The sequence below is a fragment of the Lichenostomus cassidix genome, chromosome Z (assembly GCF_008360975.1).
Source record: "Lichenostomus cassidix isolate B80296 chromosome Z, HeHo_3.0, whole genome shotgun sequence".
NCBI classification, from domain to species: domain Eukaryota; kingdom Metazoa; phylum Chordata; class Aves; order Passeriformes; family Meliphagidae; genus Lichenostomus; species Lichenostomus cassidix.
Genome location: NC_139511.1, coordinates 20,698,720 through 20,717,262, shown reverse-complemented (window position 1 = coordinate 20,717,262; position 18,543 = coordinate 20,698,720). Strand labels below are relative to the sequence as shown.

General features: G+C 38.6%; 1 protein-coding gene across 7 annotated transcripts in view; it reads right to left on the bottom strand.

Moving 5' to 3' along the window:
• Positions 1-10,200: 10,200 nt before the first annotated feature.
• The window catches only part of CSNK1G3 (casein kinase 1 gamma 3), a 74,958-nt gene continuing 66,615 nt past the window's right edge, over positions 10,201-18,543 (bottom strand). For 4 of the 7 annotated variants that reach the window (XM_085043781.1, XM_085043783.1, XM_085043787.1 and 1 more), the window contains 4 exons: positions 16,837-16,943; positions 16,435-16,458; positions 11,676-11,767; positions 10,201-10,393 (listed from right to left, as the gene is read on the bottom strand). In XM_085043781.1, coding sequence (XP_084899907.1) covers positions 11,710-11,767; positions 16,435-16,458; positions 16,837-16,943 — 189 coding nt within the window. In that variant the 3' untranslated portion in view covers positions 10,201-10,393; positions 11,676-11,709. Of the gene's footprint in view, positions 10,394-11,675; positions 11,768-16,434; positions 16,459-16,836; positions 16,944-18,543 lie in introns of those variants that run through there. The other 3 variants (XM_085043784.1, XM_085043785.1, XM_085043786.1) reach the window with 3 other exon arrangements.

Sequence of the window (18,543 nt, the reverse complement as noted above, 5' to 3'; positions counted from 1 at the left end):
ACCTCTGCTAAAAGAGAATGTTTGAATTTAAATCACTAAAACACTTTAGAAACTACAAAGTTCAGTGCATGGGTTTCCTAAAGTTAAAGCTGTGACAACTGACTAACTATGCTTTTGTTTTGTTTTATTTTGTTTTAATCTAAGAGTAGCAGTCATATTCTTTAAAAAGACAGTTTTTTCTTGCATGGTAAAATCATCCATATGGAAGCACATGTAGTTTTTCTGCTGAATCAGATCCTAATTCATATCACATTTATCCAGCAGAAATGCCCTAGTGTTGTTGTAGTGTGTCACTGTCTATTAAAACAAAATTGTAATGTTTTCAGTACAATAGCTTTCCTTAAAAGACTCTCATAGGCAGGTTTGATCTTTATATTACAAATTTCATTTCAGTGTAAGCTCTTACATTTATATTACTGCTTAACACGAACTCTCACTGAAATGTGACCTGACAATTTATATCTGTGTTTATTCATGCTAAACTTGCTGCTTCACAACTACTGGGCTGAAAGTGTAGTATACTCATTGCAGAAATAATACTTCTTGCTATTTCCAATGAAGGTCATACCAAGCTTCACATGAAAGGAAACATAATGTTTCATGTTTTCCAGTTGTGGCATGCATTTTAAGTCCCTTGTTATAATCATCTATAGTAGAGCATTTCTGCAAATTGCTTTTTTCCCCCTAACTCCATTTTTCTCTCAGGTCAGGAAAATAGTTTATGTATATAGAACATGTATGTATATGTAGATAGGGGAAAAACACACAGATTCAAAACTTACTGAGCAATACAGTTAAAACCAAAGAAACAAGACCAAACCACTGAAGCTCAGGCCTGTTTGTGCCTGAGTTTCATTTGTGTATTCCTACCCCATTGGCAAAATCTTACATTTTTGAAGTATGCAAAAAAAGGATCCCAAAGACATCTATAAGCCAAGCTTATCTATAAGATCTATAAGTTCTATAACATCTGTAAGTTAAGCTTCATGTTCATATTAAACCAGATCAATAAGAATAACTGCACAGCTCTAGTTCCCTGATGAAAGATGTAGTCGATTTTCAATTCAGTTTTATCTGCACACTAGTGCCTCAGTTCCTTGCCTGTCATCAGTACACACCAACCATAGCTACTTTGCTAATTTCTGCATTACACATTTGTACATTAGACTTCCAAACTTACTGAAGGCTCAGGATAGATATTGTTGCCATGGTTAAAAACAGTGGTTGCTTTTCCTTTCTGTGTTTTGAAATATGCAGGTATCATTTGTGCTCTGTAAGTATGTTTCCAATGCTCTCTTGTATAGAAAATGCTCTAATGTATAATTTAAAACAATAATATCAACAATTTGTAAATCAAAAAATATTTACAGCATAGCTCTTAAATAAAAAATGCACAGTATTTGTAGGCTAGTTACATGAGACACTTATTGAACATTGCTAGGGTGTCTACATTTACAACAGTTTAACATATTTTACACAAGATCAACAACTGGGTTGGGTGGTTTTGTGTGCATGTTGGCTTGCAGGTTCTTTCTAAGCTACTATTTTTTGAAGCAGTTATTCAGTTCCTGATGATATTTCTCAGTTAAGCATCTTTTATTTGAAAATAATGACTTCAGTTCCAAAGCACATATAATAAGAACTTTCAAATGTTTCCTCTAAGTGGCAGCATCGCAGCACATCTGAAATTACAGTATTTTAGCATCCATAGCAGGAAATCTGTTAAAAAAAAAAAAAAACCAAAACCAAATAAAGCAAACAAAAAAATTTAGAAAACCAAACCAATACACCATTCAAAAACTAATTCACTTACAATGAGAGTTTTGTATTTGCACAAGTGGTACAATCATACTTTAAACCCTGCATCCTTCCCATTTTCCCCACTTCCTTCATTGAGGAATTCTCTACCTCCTCCACCCTGCAGTGTAGGGGGACAGGGAATGGGGGCTGTGCTCAGTTCATCACACATTGTCTCTGCCACTCTTCCTCCAAGGGGAAAGGACTGATCACACTCACCCTGATACATTGTAGGAATCCCTTCCACGGGAGACAGTCCTCCACAGACTTCTCCAACATGAGTACTTCCACAGGCTGCAGTTCTCCATAGTCTGCTCCACTCTGGATCCTTCACAGAGTCCCCAGTCCTGCCAGCAAACTTGCTACAGTGTGGGCTCCTCTCTTCATGGGGTCACAAGTCTTGCTCCATGCAGGTTTCCCACAGGGTCAAAGCCTCCTTTGGGCACCCACCAGTGCCAGTGTGGGGTTCTCCCCACACTGCAGGTGGATCTCTGCTCCACCACGAACCTCCGTGGGTTGCAGAGCAGCTGTTTCTACCACATGTTCTCATTCCTTTCTTCCCTGGCTGCAGTTGCCCCTGCACAAAAGCTTCTTCCCCTCCTTCAATTTGCTGTCTCAGAGGTACTATGGCCATCATTGGTTGGCCCAGCCTCGGCCAGCAGTCAGTCTGTCGTGGAGCTGGCTGGCACTGGCTGTGTTGGACATGGGGGAAGCTTCTGGCAGCTTGTCAAAGAAACCACCCCATAGCCACCCTGACACTGGAACTTTGCAACACAACCCAAATACAGCCACAGTGTTGCTGTTTGGATTTGAGCCTCAGCCTTGACGTTTCAGCAGGCAGAGATAATTTCCATCAGCAAGACAGAGTCTCCTCATAGCTTCCAGTGAATAAAAAGATCCCATCTACTTATAAAATTATTATTCTTTTGAAAGATGTCAACCTTCTAAGCCTAATTCCCTGGATACCTCAAACTTCTGGGTAGACTTTGAGTGACAGCAGGGCTGCAGCCTAAGCTTGGTGGTGAGGAGAGTACAATCATCACCTGCTGCTGCTTCAGACACATCAGCAGACTCAACGTCTCCTGTCCTTAAGGATGAGACAACAGGGCAAACAGAGCACCCTTTTGTGTTTAAAAGGTTTCATCTCTAATGAACGAAAATAATTTCCATGCATGCACAAAAGATGGACCAGAGAAAAAATGTTCTCCCAAACCCTTCTTCCTCAACATCTGCTCCAGTAAGTCATGGTTGCAAAAAGAACCTCATTAAAGCAAATGCACCAAGCAATCTACCATGGTAGTTCTCAGTGGTAGTCATTATTTTTGTACAGTTCCTCTATTACTTACTGCTTCAATAGCTGGTACAAACTTGTCCCTGTTGGCTTGGCCACCCAAGCTCCTCAGCTTCCTTCCCAAGTTATCAAGTTGAACAGCACTGCATGGTAACAGAACAGACCAGCTAATTGGCAATTTGCACCACTTCCCCTGCACACAATCTGATTCTCAGAATGATTCTGGCACAAGAAACTCACAGCAACATAAGCCTTGGCATTGGCAATGGAGGAGCAGGAGGGCAGGAAGTATTCAGACATTCAATTCTTTCTCTGTTCTCCTTCTTTCTCAGATGAAATCATAAGGATATCCAATACTTAACAGAATCGTAGCACAACCTTTTGGTCAGCCTAAGCTTCAGGTTTCAAATGCCCAGGAAACCTCTTCAAGACCCAGGCTGTTTTTTCACCAGCGCAAGGCTCAGTTCTCCTATTCTGGTGTCTCCAAAGGCTGGCAACTAACTTGCACTGCTTTTGCAAATTTTTGTTACTCTTCTTCTACAACCTCAGTTGCAAGAGAGATGATCCCCACCTGCTCAAGAGGTGCAGGAGTCATCTGCAAGAGAAGACCAACAGCTGCATTTCCACAGACTTGGCTTTGAAGGAAAACTGCCCCAAGGGAAGCCCAGAAGAGCTGGGAGGGGCAGCTGCTGCTGACAAGCCTCCTGCTCACCCTCCCTTTTACCCCCACAGGGCAGCCAGGTCCAACCTGGCCCCCAGCAGACTGCTCCTGCTGCCCCTGCTCCTTCACTAAGCCATGGCATACCTTCCCAAAAATAGCTGGACACCTTGCACACAATAGCTGGACACCTTGCACACAATAGTTGGGGCGTCATACCCTGTATGATCCCATTAGTGAGAGATGCTTCTGTCCAAATTAAGATGCTAATGAGACCACATACCAAAATCAGTAACAAGGATTTTATTTAACAGGAAATGTGAGGTAGAAAGAAAGAAATAGAAAAAAAAAAATGGGGCAGAAGGGAGAGGAAAAAGAAAGATCAAGCAGAAGATACTCACCACCCATGGATCCAGCAGCATCCCACAAGTTCTTCTTCACCCTGGACCTCTCACTGGGGGGCTCCTGGAGTCGTTCTTCTGAGGGACCCACCTTTATACAGTCCAAGATCCAGGTATCCACAGGGTGGTCGCAGATGCTCCCATAACTTGGGGTGGTATGTGCATGAGAAGTTGCTTCCTTTCCCACAGTTTCCCAGAGGGGGAATTTTTTGTCTAGATGCATTAACTAGGTTGTATTAACCAGATCTCACCTCCACCACACCTGGAATTAGTGTCTTCCTATTGTACATTTCTCCTGTCTGTGGTTATCTCAAGTTCCTGCTATGGTGATCTGTCTTACAGTAAGTTCCTTCTGAGGCTATGACAGCGTTTGGAGACAGGCAACTGTGGTCTTTAAGTACTCACATCACCCTGTAGTCATTCACAACAGTTCTGAAAGCCACTGGGGCTGCCCTGCATCCCTTTGGGCAACCAGTTTTCCATGGTTGTCCACTCTGGTAAAATCATCTGCTCTGTCCATGCTCAAGCCACAAATTCCAGATGTCCTCCCCCAACAGTGCAAGCAAGAGGCTGGGCTCCAACATGGGGTGCACAAATTCCAGGAGTGAGCAAGAATATCCCCCATGGTGTGGGGAGGAATCAGCAGAACTTCTATTTATATTTATTTTATAGCAAAATCAAATAGACAAACAAAAATCCTGACAACAAAAACATTTAATAAAGAAATTAAGCTTTACAAACACTCAAATAGACACCAGTATTTCCACTCACCTCATGTATCAGAGCATCCCAGGTCATGCACAGTGCCAAGGTCTCCTGGATAAAAAGAATCCACAGCAGAGAGCTTCAGACATTGCCCTCCCTCATTTTCTCAGTTTCAGTTTATTGCCACATAGAGCAGTTCATATGCACCTGCTTTAAGTGCATTAACAGGATCTGTGATCGCCTCTTCACTACACTACCCTTCCAAAATGGACACGGAGCTCACGAGCTTCCTGCAAAGAAACTGCATCCTGATACTCCAAGCAATCAAGAACATGGCAAAGCTGACAAGTTTCCCATTCATCATAGGAAGAGCTTTTTTAATAATGCACTACACAAAGCTGATGCTTAACTGGCTGGCTGAATTAACAGAGACTGAAATTCTCTGTACTGGTCATGGAGACAGAGGGCTCATTTCACTACACCATGTGGATATTCCTAAAACTACAGAAGTTTACCCTGTGTTTTCCAGAAAGGGTAGTTTTCTGTAACTGTTTTACAAAACGGCATAGCACAACCAGCTTATGGAATACAATTCCTTCATTTAAGAAAATAAATATTATAGAAATATATTAATTTGTCCTGCAAGCAAGAAACTGCTAAAATTTAGCTTTACCTCAGGAACTTTGGATTGTTGAATTCCAACTGAGATTTCAGTCCTTGCAGGGAGGTTTATCAATCAAATCACAGTCGTTTATGTATACTTACGTATACTTATGTGTACTTGCTGAGGAACCAATTTAATCTTGATTTCTGTCACAATACCGGCTGTCAGAGGCACGTGGGGGAGGGGTTGCACATGTGACACTTGCAGGAGGCAACTAGGAGAAGATGGGTGAAAGCCTTGTCTCAGGGGAGACTTTGCCTGGCAACCATTTCACGGACAGTCAGCAGAAGACCACAAAGACACTGTACCCTCCAGAGACATTCTTCAATCAGATAGCAAAAGGTCTCCACCACTGGAATGCAGTGGAACATTGGACTGGGCCAATGGACTCCAGTCAGCAAGTGGACTTTGGGAGGGGCCAGGGAGCATAAAAAGTGGCTGCTAGCTGGATATAACTGCTCACCTCCACTCTCTGGGCGCCCACCCACACAGCACTAGCCAGTTTTTTACCCAGTGAGGAGTGCACCAGTCCAAGCCACGACCAGGCAGTTTCTCCAGCAGAATGCTGTGGGAAATGGTGCCAAAGGCTTCACTAAAGCCCATGCAGACAATATCCAGTCCCATCCACTAAGCAGGTCACCTTGTCAAAGGAGGGCAGGAGGCCTAGCAGGACTTGCCTTTCTTAAACCTGTGTTGACTGGGCCTGATCCCCTGACTGTCCTGCATGTGATTGCCATGTGATGGCAATCAAGAAAGTTTCCTCCATGACCTTCCCCCAACACTGAGGTCAGGCTGACAGGCCTGCTGGTTCCCTGCATCTTCCTTCCAAGCCTTCTGGTAGATGGGTATCATGTTTACTTGTACTGGGTCTGTCTGGGATGAATTCTTTTCCCCACAGCAGCCCTCACCTTGCTGTGCTCTGCATCAGTGACTCAAGAGACTGTGCAGGTAATATACTGGTGCTTTGGCTACTGCCAAGCAGCCCTGCCACACCATCAGCACTGTCTCCCCAACATTCTGCACCCCCACAATGAGCAGGCTGGGGCTGGGCAATCATGAGGAGGAGACATGAACAGGACAACTGACCCAATCTGACCAAAGGGATATTCTATACCATATGAAATCTGCACTGATAAAAAGCTAAAAGGCCAGAGTCTGTCCTCCAGAAGTGCAAGCTGGCAGCTCTGCTGATCTGCCTCCTCACTTCTCTGAGAACTGAAAGCTCTTTGTGATCTCTGTGCCCAAGACAGCCACCAACCACTACACCACCCAGCAGTCCTTCTTCACACACAAACAAGTCCAGTGGGGTGCCTGGACCCAAACACCCTTGAAAGCCAAAAGCCTGCTCTTAGATAATCTTGGGTGGCATCACTGCTGACATTTTTTTTCATAGTGCTAAATATCTTAAACCTAACAACTTAATAATCTACTGTGCCCAAGACAGCCACCAATCTTCGACCGTGAGACCATCTTTAGTTGCAAACAACAGACCTAGGAATGCACCTTTATCAAAAGCTACCTTCTGTATACTTCAAGACCTTGACAAGCTTTTGGAGTGCACCCATGTAATCTTTCTGGAGGAAAGCAAGGACCAGGCAGTTTCTGGGCACCTGGCCCAGAGCAACCCCCAGTCTAAGTACAGACTGGAGGATGAAGGGTTTGAGACCAGAGGAGAAAGACTTGGGGATACTGGTGAATGAAAATTTAGACATGATTCAGCAATGTGCACTTGCAGCACAGAAAGCCAAATGCATCCTGGGCTCCATCCAAAGCAGCATGGCCAGCAGGATGAGGGAGGGGATTCTGCCCCTTTGCTCTGCCCTGGCAAGACCCCACTGCAATCCTGTGTCCAGCTCTGGGCTCCCCAGCATGAGAAACATTTGCAATCTGTTAAAGAAGGTGGAGAGAAGGCAACAAAAAAGGATGGGAGGATGAGAATACCCCTCCTATGAAGAAAGGCTGAGTACTGGGAGTGTTCAGTCCGGAGAAAAGATTGTTCTGCCAATACCTTACTGCAGCCTTTCAATACTTGAAGAATAAAACAAGGAGACTTTTTACCAAGGCTTGTGACAGAACAAGAAATTACAGATTAAACCGAGAGCGTAGATCTAGACTGGATGTAAGGAAGACCTTTTTTCCACAGGGGTGGTGAGACACTGGAGCAAGTTGCCTGAAGTTATGGATGCCCCATCCTTGGAAACATTTAAAGGTCAGGCAGGATGGGGCTTTGAGCAACCTGATCTAGTGAAAGCCTTCCATGCTCACATCAGGAGGTGGGTGGTGGTGTTTTGTGTTTGGACTAGATAATGTAACCCAAAACATGTTCTTTTCATGCATTCCCTAAACCTCTTCAGGTCTTAGTGTAGGTGGCACAGACAACATAGACTTCAATCTGTGAGTAGATTTCAAATATGTGCCTTGGGGCCTCCTTACTGTATTGCTATTATCATGTCTATTAAAGCATACAACAGTAACACCTGTTAACTAAGCAAACACAACTGTAACTCCGAGGGAAGGCAGCGTTACAAGAATCATGCTTTCAAATTCCTTGCCATCCAAAACCATTAAATTTGTTCAGCACATCCTAAAACATTATTTCATCTAAGACTGTATGAAAAGGGGGAAAAAGGCAAATTTTAAAAAACTATCTTTATTTTTTTTTTTACATTTAAACAGGGATGTATTTCATTTTTAGACATCCAGCCATTGTTTACTTCATTACTTTAGACAGGAAAAAAAAGTATATAAATGCAAATCATATTGGCATACCTACATTAGTGCCAACTGCTTTACTAGAAGAAAACCTTCTTCCGCATTGAAATCAAGCACTTAAAAAAATTGTTGAAAAGCAAGTGCCTAGATACTAGTCATTTCAGCAAATAAACAGCTTTTATATATTCAACCATTGTAAGTCCATAATATTCACACTTTCTTGTTATGGAGTTCAGATCATACAAACACTAGAGATCAAAAACCTCCAAGAGTAAAACTCATCGGGTGTGTGAGAAATACACAATACCACATGTACAAGCAACAAATTTGGTCAAGAGCTACAAAGAAGGATGTGTTTTCATAAGAGAATGGTCAAGTGACCTACTTCTCAGCTCAAACAAAAACAAAGAAGTAACTTCATGAGGTTGAAATTATCAATAACACACTCTGGTGGAGTGGAAATTTATGACCTGTTATACAGTCTGTTTTTGTAGGCGAAGTTCAGGTTTTCTAAAACAAAAACTTAAGATCATGAACAGTAATAATGATAAAGATCAAAGCATACATATGAGCACATAATCCAAATAATAAAATACACTTTTGGCTCTTAATGAAAAATAAATTACAAAATACAATTAAAATCCTTGTAAATGCAACGATTAATTCAAAGGTGTACTTTTGTTTTAATATACATTTTAAATGCTACCACAAAACAGACTAAAAATAAATAAGTATGCCAAAAGATATTTGTGGATAGAAAAAAGATGCTAATTAGCTCTAGAAGAATTATAAAAAAACCAGATAATTTGAGTTTTGGTCAATAAGTCTGTCTAGTCATTTCCATCTTCCACAGCCCTTCTTCAATGACTGGCAGTTAAACATGACAAAAGCAGAAGTCTGTCATTATGGCTTTAAAAGAAGCATTTCTTCTCTGAAGAAGAAAATATAAAATGGACTGTCTTGCCTACAGAACTGTTGGTTTGTTCATAATTCAAGCACTTCATTGGACTGTAGAGAAGCACCTGACACATCCTTGCAATCCTACTATAGTAGTGGCCCTACACTGCAAGACAAGAAAATTCCAGGAAAAAAATTGCAGGAAATTTTGGATGCTCTAGGCTGGTACACAGGGAAAGGAGATGTCTAACTCACTTCCACTGCATTTGTTTTCTAAATTAAAGAGCAAATTCACTAATACATCTCTAACTTTAAATTGCACATCCAGATTTTCAAGTTAAAGATGCTGTCAATCATCATTACCTTAGTGAACATACAGGCTTTAATACTTATTCCACTTTAACTGGATTCAGTATTTGCTCTGTAGAACTCTTTTGAAGGTAATTCAATATCGTTAACATTACCAGAAGTACAACTTAAATTGCACAAACGTCTGTATTCTTTGCAAACACTCATAATTTCTACTGTACTGCAATTTTCATTGTAGGCGAAATAAAAGCAGGTTTTCAAACCAAGAGGATATTGGAAATACATTCTGTTCATTAGTATCCCCAGCATTTAGACAATTGCCAAAACCAGCCTCCCCAGAATCTCCACACAGTGGCAATTTGACTACAGTAACAATTTGACTAATCAGTAATACTGAGGCAAAAGAAGGAAAACAATGCAAGTGTCATAAAATAAATCTTAAGGTTTTATTATTTTGCAATATGGTTGTGTACCTGTATTTTTCTTCTGCATTTTTGCAGAAAACTGCTTTAGATACACTGCTACAAACTCAAGTAAACTGATTTATGACATGTCTTCATCTAAGACACTGCTACTACTTCCTAGGAAAGAAGTACTCAAGTTCAGTTTTGCTCAAGATACTGTTCATTTCTGTCATTTCATTGGTCCATATGTTGATGGTCAAAGAAGCACTCCTATTTGACAATACCTTAAAGCTTTCAGAATAGATGATTTAAAGAAATAAAAGATGGATGCAGAAGAACCAAATCAAAGCACAGAGGCATGATATTGTCTCTCAGGGAGTCCTTGGAAAATGTGTTTATTACGGAGGTTTTTGCTTTGGGTTTTGTTGTTGGGTTTTTTCTAAGATCACAAGACAACAGTTGAACAAATAAGCATTTTCCCATGTTCTGTTTGGTTCTAGTCATTTGTTGCGCTGAATGCTTTTCCTTTTCCTCCGCTTGAATAAGCAGCAGCACCTGCAAGTGTGACATGAATTACATATGATATAAAAAGAAACCACAAAACTAAACTTTCTCCTGTATGTCTCATTTGAAGTACATAGCTCAGGTATAGCCAGCACCACAAGGAACACATTAAGCTCTATTGCAGGCGATTGATTTATTAGTGAAAGAAACTGAAGCAGTGATATTTTTGACACATTTCACCTTATTTTGTAAAAAACTATCAAATTAAAAAAGCTGTAATAGAAGTACCTATTAAGTTTAGGTTATTGATGAGAGTATCAAAAGCATAGGTATAATAGGCTGACTTAAACATGGATTTGTAAGAATAAAGAATTTTCATTATCTGAGTACTCTTATATTAACTGGCAATACGAAAATAGAAGCTTGTGCTAATGACTGTGTCACCCAAACTGAGTACTTAAGACACTATTGTTGCTAAAACCAGAAAACAACTTGAGCTTCCTTTCTCAACCAGAACTTGGAAAAACTTTCTTCAAGGCTATTCCCCATGATATTTTAGAAGACAAAGTTCATGAACAATATAATTAATGTTCTGTTCCAGTGCTGCGATAATACTACCGCAGTGAAAAATCGCAGCTTAAGTATAAAGAACACTGATATTCTCTCTTCTGCTTTATTGCATGCTACATTAATGAAACCTAAACTGACAAATGCTGTGAATTTCACTTAGCCAATAGAGACAATCTGAAAATACCTGAAAAAACACTACAAAATTAAATAGGAGTCGGAGGGAGTTAGACATAGATAATATAGACAAGGACTGCAGAAGTCCAGAAAGCACTTTTGAAAATAAACTAGAGAGGAAAGCAACAAATAACACAAGGAAAATTAATTCATTTAAATGTACTGTTAAGACTTATTTTAAGCAGCTCCTGGGTCCTGAACATCACCTTTAAAAATAAAGCTTCACACTAAAGGGTTCACAATGTGTGATCAAAACTGAACATGCAAGCTGTCTACTTTAACAGAGTTTGTCCCATGGAGTTCCATGGTTTGGTTATTGAATTCTCACTGGCAATATACACTGAAGAGTCTTAAACTGTAAAGTACAACAGCAGTGAAAATATCGATGTACTGCTTTACTAGCCTTGATTGGTAAATCCTTAAGTTCACCAAGCATTTTATATCACTAAAATTCAAAAGAAATCCAGATGATTTAGTTTGGAATGTGGGAAATGGGAAAAGCATTTAAAGTCAGGGAGAATAAGGGTCTAAAAATAAGGTTCTACAGGGGGTGAGAACAACATCCAAAGTAAGGGGAGACAGAAGTTACCTTCTCAAAATATCCAAGGCACCCTGTCGCTCAGTCACTGAAAAAGTAGCAGTGGGCAGAGGCAGACCAGAACTGCTCTGAGAGTTACATAACTTTCAGCAGAAAGAAACATTGGTTATTGATGAAGAGGAAGCCCAAAATTAAAATTCAGTAGGGGAAACTACATAGGTAAGTACTTTTTTTACAGCTAGCAGAAGTATCATCCTGTATTTACTAAATTTAAAGTACTTCTTAAAGAAGAGACATAATTGGTTTTCAAGGGTAGTAGCCACGGACTGTAACTGAAATTCCCCCCTAATTACTAACCCTTTCTTTTTTAGCATCTGCCTGTAACCTCATTCATTATCACTTAAGCTCTGAATTTACTTGTAGATGTATGAACTCCAATTTAGTTTCACTTTCACCTCAAATATTTTATGTATAGATATATGACATATACCAAAGCAAAGCATTTTACAGTGCTCCCCCCTTTAAAAAGGAATTATTCTATGGTCCTGTAGATGAAGAAATCCTACCCTCAACTGTGATGCTAAATCACTCTTACACTTGTTTGGGATTAGGAGGCCTTAGGGAAAGCCCTAAATTTTGTCTTGATTTGTAACATCTGCATATGCAGAACCCATAAGTTATGTAAGTAACTGCAGGAAGATGAAAGTACAGCAGACAGGTAATTTTTATTCTAGAACAGCAATCCAGAATTTTGACTTTACTCTTTAAAGAAGTTTTGCTTATATGGAGCACAACCCAAGTAGATTAGACTTCTTAAATGTTTAGGACTACTTGAATCCTCTTTGCAATTCAAGGACACTTTAGGTTTTCTTGCTTTCCTTATCAGAAAAATTTAACTCATCCTTGCTGCAAATCTTATACTGCCCTGCAGAAGCATTACCTACTTAGTTTGCTGCTTCTCTGTCAAACAGAGAAAAAGGGCACCAAGCAATGGTGAAATCAGGAGTTCTATTTTTAACCAACATAATGAACTGATTCTTTAATCCTCTGGTCTTTTGGAGTTTGCATAATACTACTATAATAATGAGAATAATTTCTATTAACAGTTGTTTTCTTTGTTTTTTATCTAATTATAAAAAACTATTCAACTGTATTCCAAAACAGGGAAAAATCACTAAATGCTGAAAACTTTTATTTGGTATAGGAAAATAAATCCCTTATTAATATATAATATATCTAAAAAGCACTAAAGTAATGCAAATTCCATGATGAATTGTAAATCACGGGACTGCCTTGGAAATTTAAACTGGAGTAAACTGAAACACCCTGTATTTTTAAGTCCAGAAGTGCTACACTTATCAAACCTTCCAAGGTCAAATAAACGTAATTTTAAAATATACGTGGCTTTACATGGGATTAAGACAGATCAGACTGCATTGCCTGACAAATCTTTTGAAAGAAACATAACCCTGAATTAGAGATCCACAGTGCATATTCATAACAGAAATGTAGACTTGTTCTTAGAAAAACTGTCACTAGAGGGTGATACTGTCACTTACATATAATACAGATATTACATTGCTTGGAGCCATATTTAAAGCTATAGATAGGTGTATTATTAAGGACTATTAAACCACAAATTTATTATGCTATTCAATATGCTTGCAAAGTAAAGAAGAATAGATAAGTTTTAAAAATTTCTAATTCTGGGAAAGGATGTTTCTATTTAAATAAAGCATTTAATGACTGCCAAGCTTTATCTGTAGTTTATGTAACATTTCTAGAGCAGGCAGTATAATAGCAATCTATAAAACTCAAAAACACTGCACTTCTTCTGTACAATCTAAAGTGACCTTTGAGATATTATCTAAGATAGCAATCTCAGAATTATGGTTTCACACACTTCTTGTCCTTCTAAAAACATTATCATACCTTTTTCCTGTTATATATCCTTCGTTTTACTACTTGAGCAGTCCCTTGGGCCAACATGTTAAAGCAACTTAATTTGTCATTTGTGTTTAGATAGCTGTGTTTTTATATTTGCCATCAAGCATGTGGCAGGCACTTTACTGCAGAATTAGTAGCAAGTGTTTAAAGTGGCAAAAAAGATGCAAAATGCAAAAAGGAGAGATCATATAATAATTTCCTGTTTGCACTTCTCTGCCTTCCCACAGAATAGCATTTTGGTTATCCAAATCACACATGCTTCATAGAAGCAACTGTTCTGATGGCTAGCAAAGAGTAAAGACAGATTAATAAATATGATAAAGGAAAGGTCATCTGTAGAAGATTACAGATAGGTCTGCAGATTCTCAAGCGTTAGGACAACACAGTGATCAGGTTAGTTTTCTCCTTGCTTTACAATGTCAGTAAGTAACAACTGAAATAGGGCACAAAGCTACTTTTCTAAAAACTCAAACCAACAAAAATAACCAAACCAACAACATCTCCTCCCCCAACACTCACAAATAAAACAAAACCACCAAAATGCCCAAAACACTAAGTGCCCACTAAGTCATGCTAGCTGCACAGCCACCATGAAAATGACATGGTGTAAGATTTAGAATGTATACTGCACATGAGTACAGAAATCTTTATCAAACAATGAAACGTTTGGTTAAATGCTGGTCACATGTCCCAAACCAATAAAAACCCTTATCCTTTCTGGTTTACAGCTTTTCACCAAAATGGTAACAGAAGCTCTAATATTCAGTTAATTACATTAGTGCTCATAGTTAAAATCATATGTAATGGAGGCAATTCCACATGAGGGACACTCTTTTAGATCTTTTAAATGAAGATATAGTCATACCAAGTTTCTAAAACTAAGAAAACGTGTAGAACAAAGAATGAAGTGTTTCTAAAAAAGATTCAAGTTTATTTCCTCAGAGTATGAGGAAATGTTATAAACAGAAGATATGAGCAGGAGAGGTTAGCTTTGCTCATACTTTTAGGTAGAGAAAAGATTATGAAAGAGGCACAAAGTGAGAGTCTCTTGAGAAAATAGTGTCCCCTTAAAACCAAAAATAACCATGTCATAAACATGAACGATACTAGTAATTGCATTCCCTGATGCTACTCCACAACGTAAAATTTATAAACAAATCTTTAAATGTCTCACAACCCCTTTTGATATGATGCTTGTAATCATCATGTTAGGATATAAAATCACCTAAGTCTTCTATAGTGTTGTTTATGAAAAAATGTTTGCCTTTGCATTGATTTTAACAGTAAAGCTGGGGAGGATGTGCGTGTAAGTGGGCGTGCATGTATGTTAATTACTACCAAAATATAAAACAACTGCTAGCCTCCAAAAGAACATCCAGTGATTGAGGAAACTGCAGTTTAAACAGACAGTGCTAAAACACTAATTTGAGTGTTTCATACTGAAAAGAAAGAAAATTAATCTAAAGAGTAGGACACTGACACTAGTTATTTTGTCTGTAACAAAACCAGTTAAGACTAGGCCAAAAAGGTCAAAGATAGCGTATTTGTCTATTATATATTTATATCAGAAATAATTAACTTCTACACTTCTAAAGCTGAGCATCTTGGCTCCTGAGAATTCCCTTAATTTTCTGCAGAAAACTAAGTAAAGTAGGTGACTAAAAATGGGTTTAATTGTGCTAAGCACTACGCAAAGTGCAAGAAAGTTAATCTTTTTTTCTGCGCATACATGAGCTGAACATAAGGGAGGTTATCTCTGTGCTTATTTGAAGAGAAGGGACAGGCAATTTATCTATGGGGAGCCTATCAATATGCTTGCTCTTTGGGATTTTTTTTGTTTCAAGTATATATAAAAAAACTGTACTCTTGACAGTAAAATCATACAGTCTTCTACGAAGATGGCAGCTTTCTCAGTGCTCACAGACAGCCAGTGCAAAAATGTGGCACAACAGACACCTACCTCTGTTTAAGATTATTAATTACATATGCAAAGAAATATTACCTATCAAAACCAGAACCTGCAGAACAGTTGCTTCAAAGAAAATAAATTGCACTTTGAGAAATTTCCCTTTTCCTAAAAGTTAGGAAAATGGGTCCTAGAAAATTTGCTGCTATTAAGGAATGCCTACTGGATTGTTCTGCCTCTAAAGTATCCTTCAAACTTGAGTGCCTCTATTTTATGATAAACTAGATCCATACCCCTGAAAAAGCCTATTTCAAGCACAATTATAAAATAAAACATGTTGGAATTCATATTGCCTTTAGCTATCAAGAACACTTTTCTGTACTATTTTGCAAGTCTACTACTCAAATATATAAACATTAGTTGTCCATCCCATATCAACAGACCTTAATATTTTTCCCTTTCATTACACTGTAACATTAAGGAACCCTGAAGATACATTTTAGTTAGAAGGGTGCCAAAGACTAATACTCTGGTAAATACTTTGTTTACAGAGAAAACTGGAAAAGTTCAAACATTTGCTAGCGTTTATTACTTATTCATGTGAGTTATTTTCTAGATGTTAATATACTACCTGAATGCTGCAATATCCAAAAAGAATGTTTTCCCCTTTCAAACAGAATAGAAGGTAATAAAACATATTCTAGTACCCATTAAAAAGGTTGACATAAAATACATCACAGACTACATAACTTAAAAGCAAGCAGGATTTGAAGCAGGCAGAATAGCTCCTGAAGGTGGCTTTTTGTAAAAACAGTTAATTGTTTCACAGAATTAAAATGTATTTTGCCATTTCCAAACAGATACTTTATTTTTAAATTCTCTGAAATTAGTTTTAAACCAAGTAACAAGAACAAAGCTCCTGGGGCTATTTCTGCCTGCCTGTGCTGTATAACTCACCACATGTTCAACACTTTCTGGCAGCTATACAGAAAGAGAGTAAGGGAAAAAAGAGAATCAGAATACCATACAGAGGAAGAATTTCACATCTTTCATGCATGGCTTTTGGTAGTCAAAACACTAATCTAAAATAAGTATTTCAAAATGAGTTGAAGTATCAAAAATGCATGCACTTCTCTAGCTAGCATAGCAAGACATGTCATTGAAGGCTCAGCCTAAAAAAGTACAGGCTATAAGAACTCTACTATTTAAAAATTTAAAGACAAAATTTAATACAGCAATTTAGTTTTGCCCCTCACCAATGGCTATTCAGTTCAGACAATATTTTTTAAAAACTATATGAGAAAAATATTGAAGCAGCCAAGCACACAAGATCCAAAGAATATAAAAAGAAGGACATACTTCGTTTCCTCCGTTGCTTCTACTTCTGCAGGAGCTGTGATGGGTGCATTTGAACGGCCTGCAGTTGGGTCATCTGTGTTCAGTTCTCCATTTGTTGAGCTTACTACCTGAAATCACAAGAAAGACCTGGAATTATTCTAGTGCCATACATACATTTGTTAATTCCTAAGGTTACAATACATCTTAAAAAACCAGTAATTTTTGATTTTTCCATAGTTATTTTTGTTCCAGTAACAGTAACTTTTCCACATTTTCTTCTGGCATCCCTGCTCTCTTGTAATTTTCCTTTCATATCTACTAGTGGAACTGACATCTACATGATAGATTCAAGGTGAGTGGACAAAGCAAAACAACTCTGTGGATCAGGTTTGCTTATCTCCTGCACATCTCTTCAGAGCCTTAAGGGAAGACACTAAGCACTTTTCTGATGTCAATTCAATCAGTCTAACCCTATCTCTGCTCCTTCAGTGAATTTATGCTCCTTAGTTTTGCTCTTTCTATTCAGAATGAGTATGAAGGCCTGATTCAGCTGCATCTCAAAGAGCTCTCACCTGAAAAGTGGAAAACCAAGACCATTTTCTACACCTAAGAGTATAGATGGTGTCTAATTTTTAGAACAAAAAAAACCTACTGCAAAAAAAAAAAAACAAAAAACTTAGACTAATCTTCATTCGTATTAGTTTAGTCTCAAATTCCTATATAAATTGTTCAAGTCACTGTGAAAGCTGTGGCTCTCTAGAAATATTTGTTTTGACTTTAAACCTAGTGGAACCCAATATTCCCTCCCTCAGATCCTGTCAGCTTTCCTGCATGACAAATAGAGCCATTCCAGAGGCCTCTCCCTTATTAACCCCACAGAATCTCACAGGGAAGATGGTTAACTGGCACAAGACAAGTGCCTATGTGATCAGAGGTGCTGACAGTGCTAAGTGACCCATTAAAAAACTGACTGACCCCACTGAGAGGTCTAGTAGCTACTAAGTAGCAGCAACTGCTTGGCAAGGAAACAAGCATAAAAATATCAATCTGAGCAAATAACATAAACGTTTGCAGAAAGCATCTGTAAAAAATTAATCAGCTATAGAGACCAACAGTAGTCTATAATTCAAGATTATTACCAGCTGTTGCCTGATGGTCAGAGATTAAGGTAGATGAAAGGAGAGTGAAGGAAAGTCATCACCATAATATTATTTCCCACACTCTTCCAAGCTCTCCTCTTAATAGAGCAGTTATGTTTCATCTATTTATAGCCAGAGCTAAGAGGCCAGCCTATTGAGGCTTGTTTTGTGGCTCCTATTGTAGCTATGTACAGAGCTTTAGAAGTTGGCTGCACTCAAGGCATTTTCCATGCCATATGCCTACATCACGCCGAGCCTTCTTTTTCAAATTCCACTAAAATAGGAACCACTGCCAAAATAGCCCTGAAGGCTTTTAACAAAATAAAATATGTCTGAGATTGCAGGACTTTAACTACTTAAATTTTAGTCTATATAACTGAAGGAATTATGGGAGATTGGACTTTACTCTTGCCATGATAAGTAAGTCAATGGAGTTTCAACAAGGTAGCTTAAGCTTAGCTTCTTATCATTGGGCATGACAGAAGTACTTCACATTCAGTGACAGAAATAGGCAGGAATTGTACTTTAACAAACATTATGATGGTGGCGCAGACATCCTGAACCAAACATCCTGGGTTAGTGTTTATTG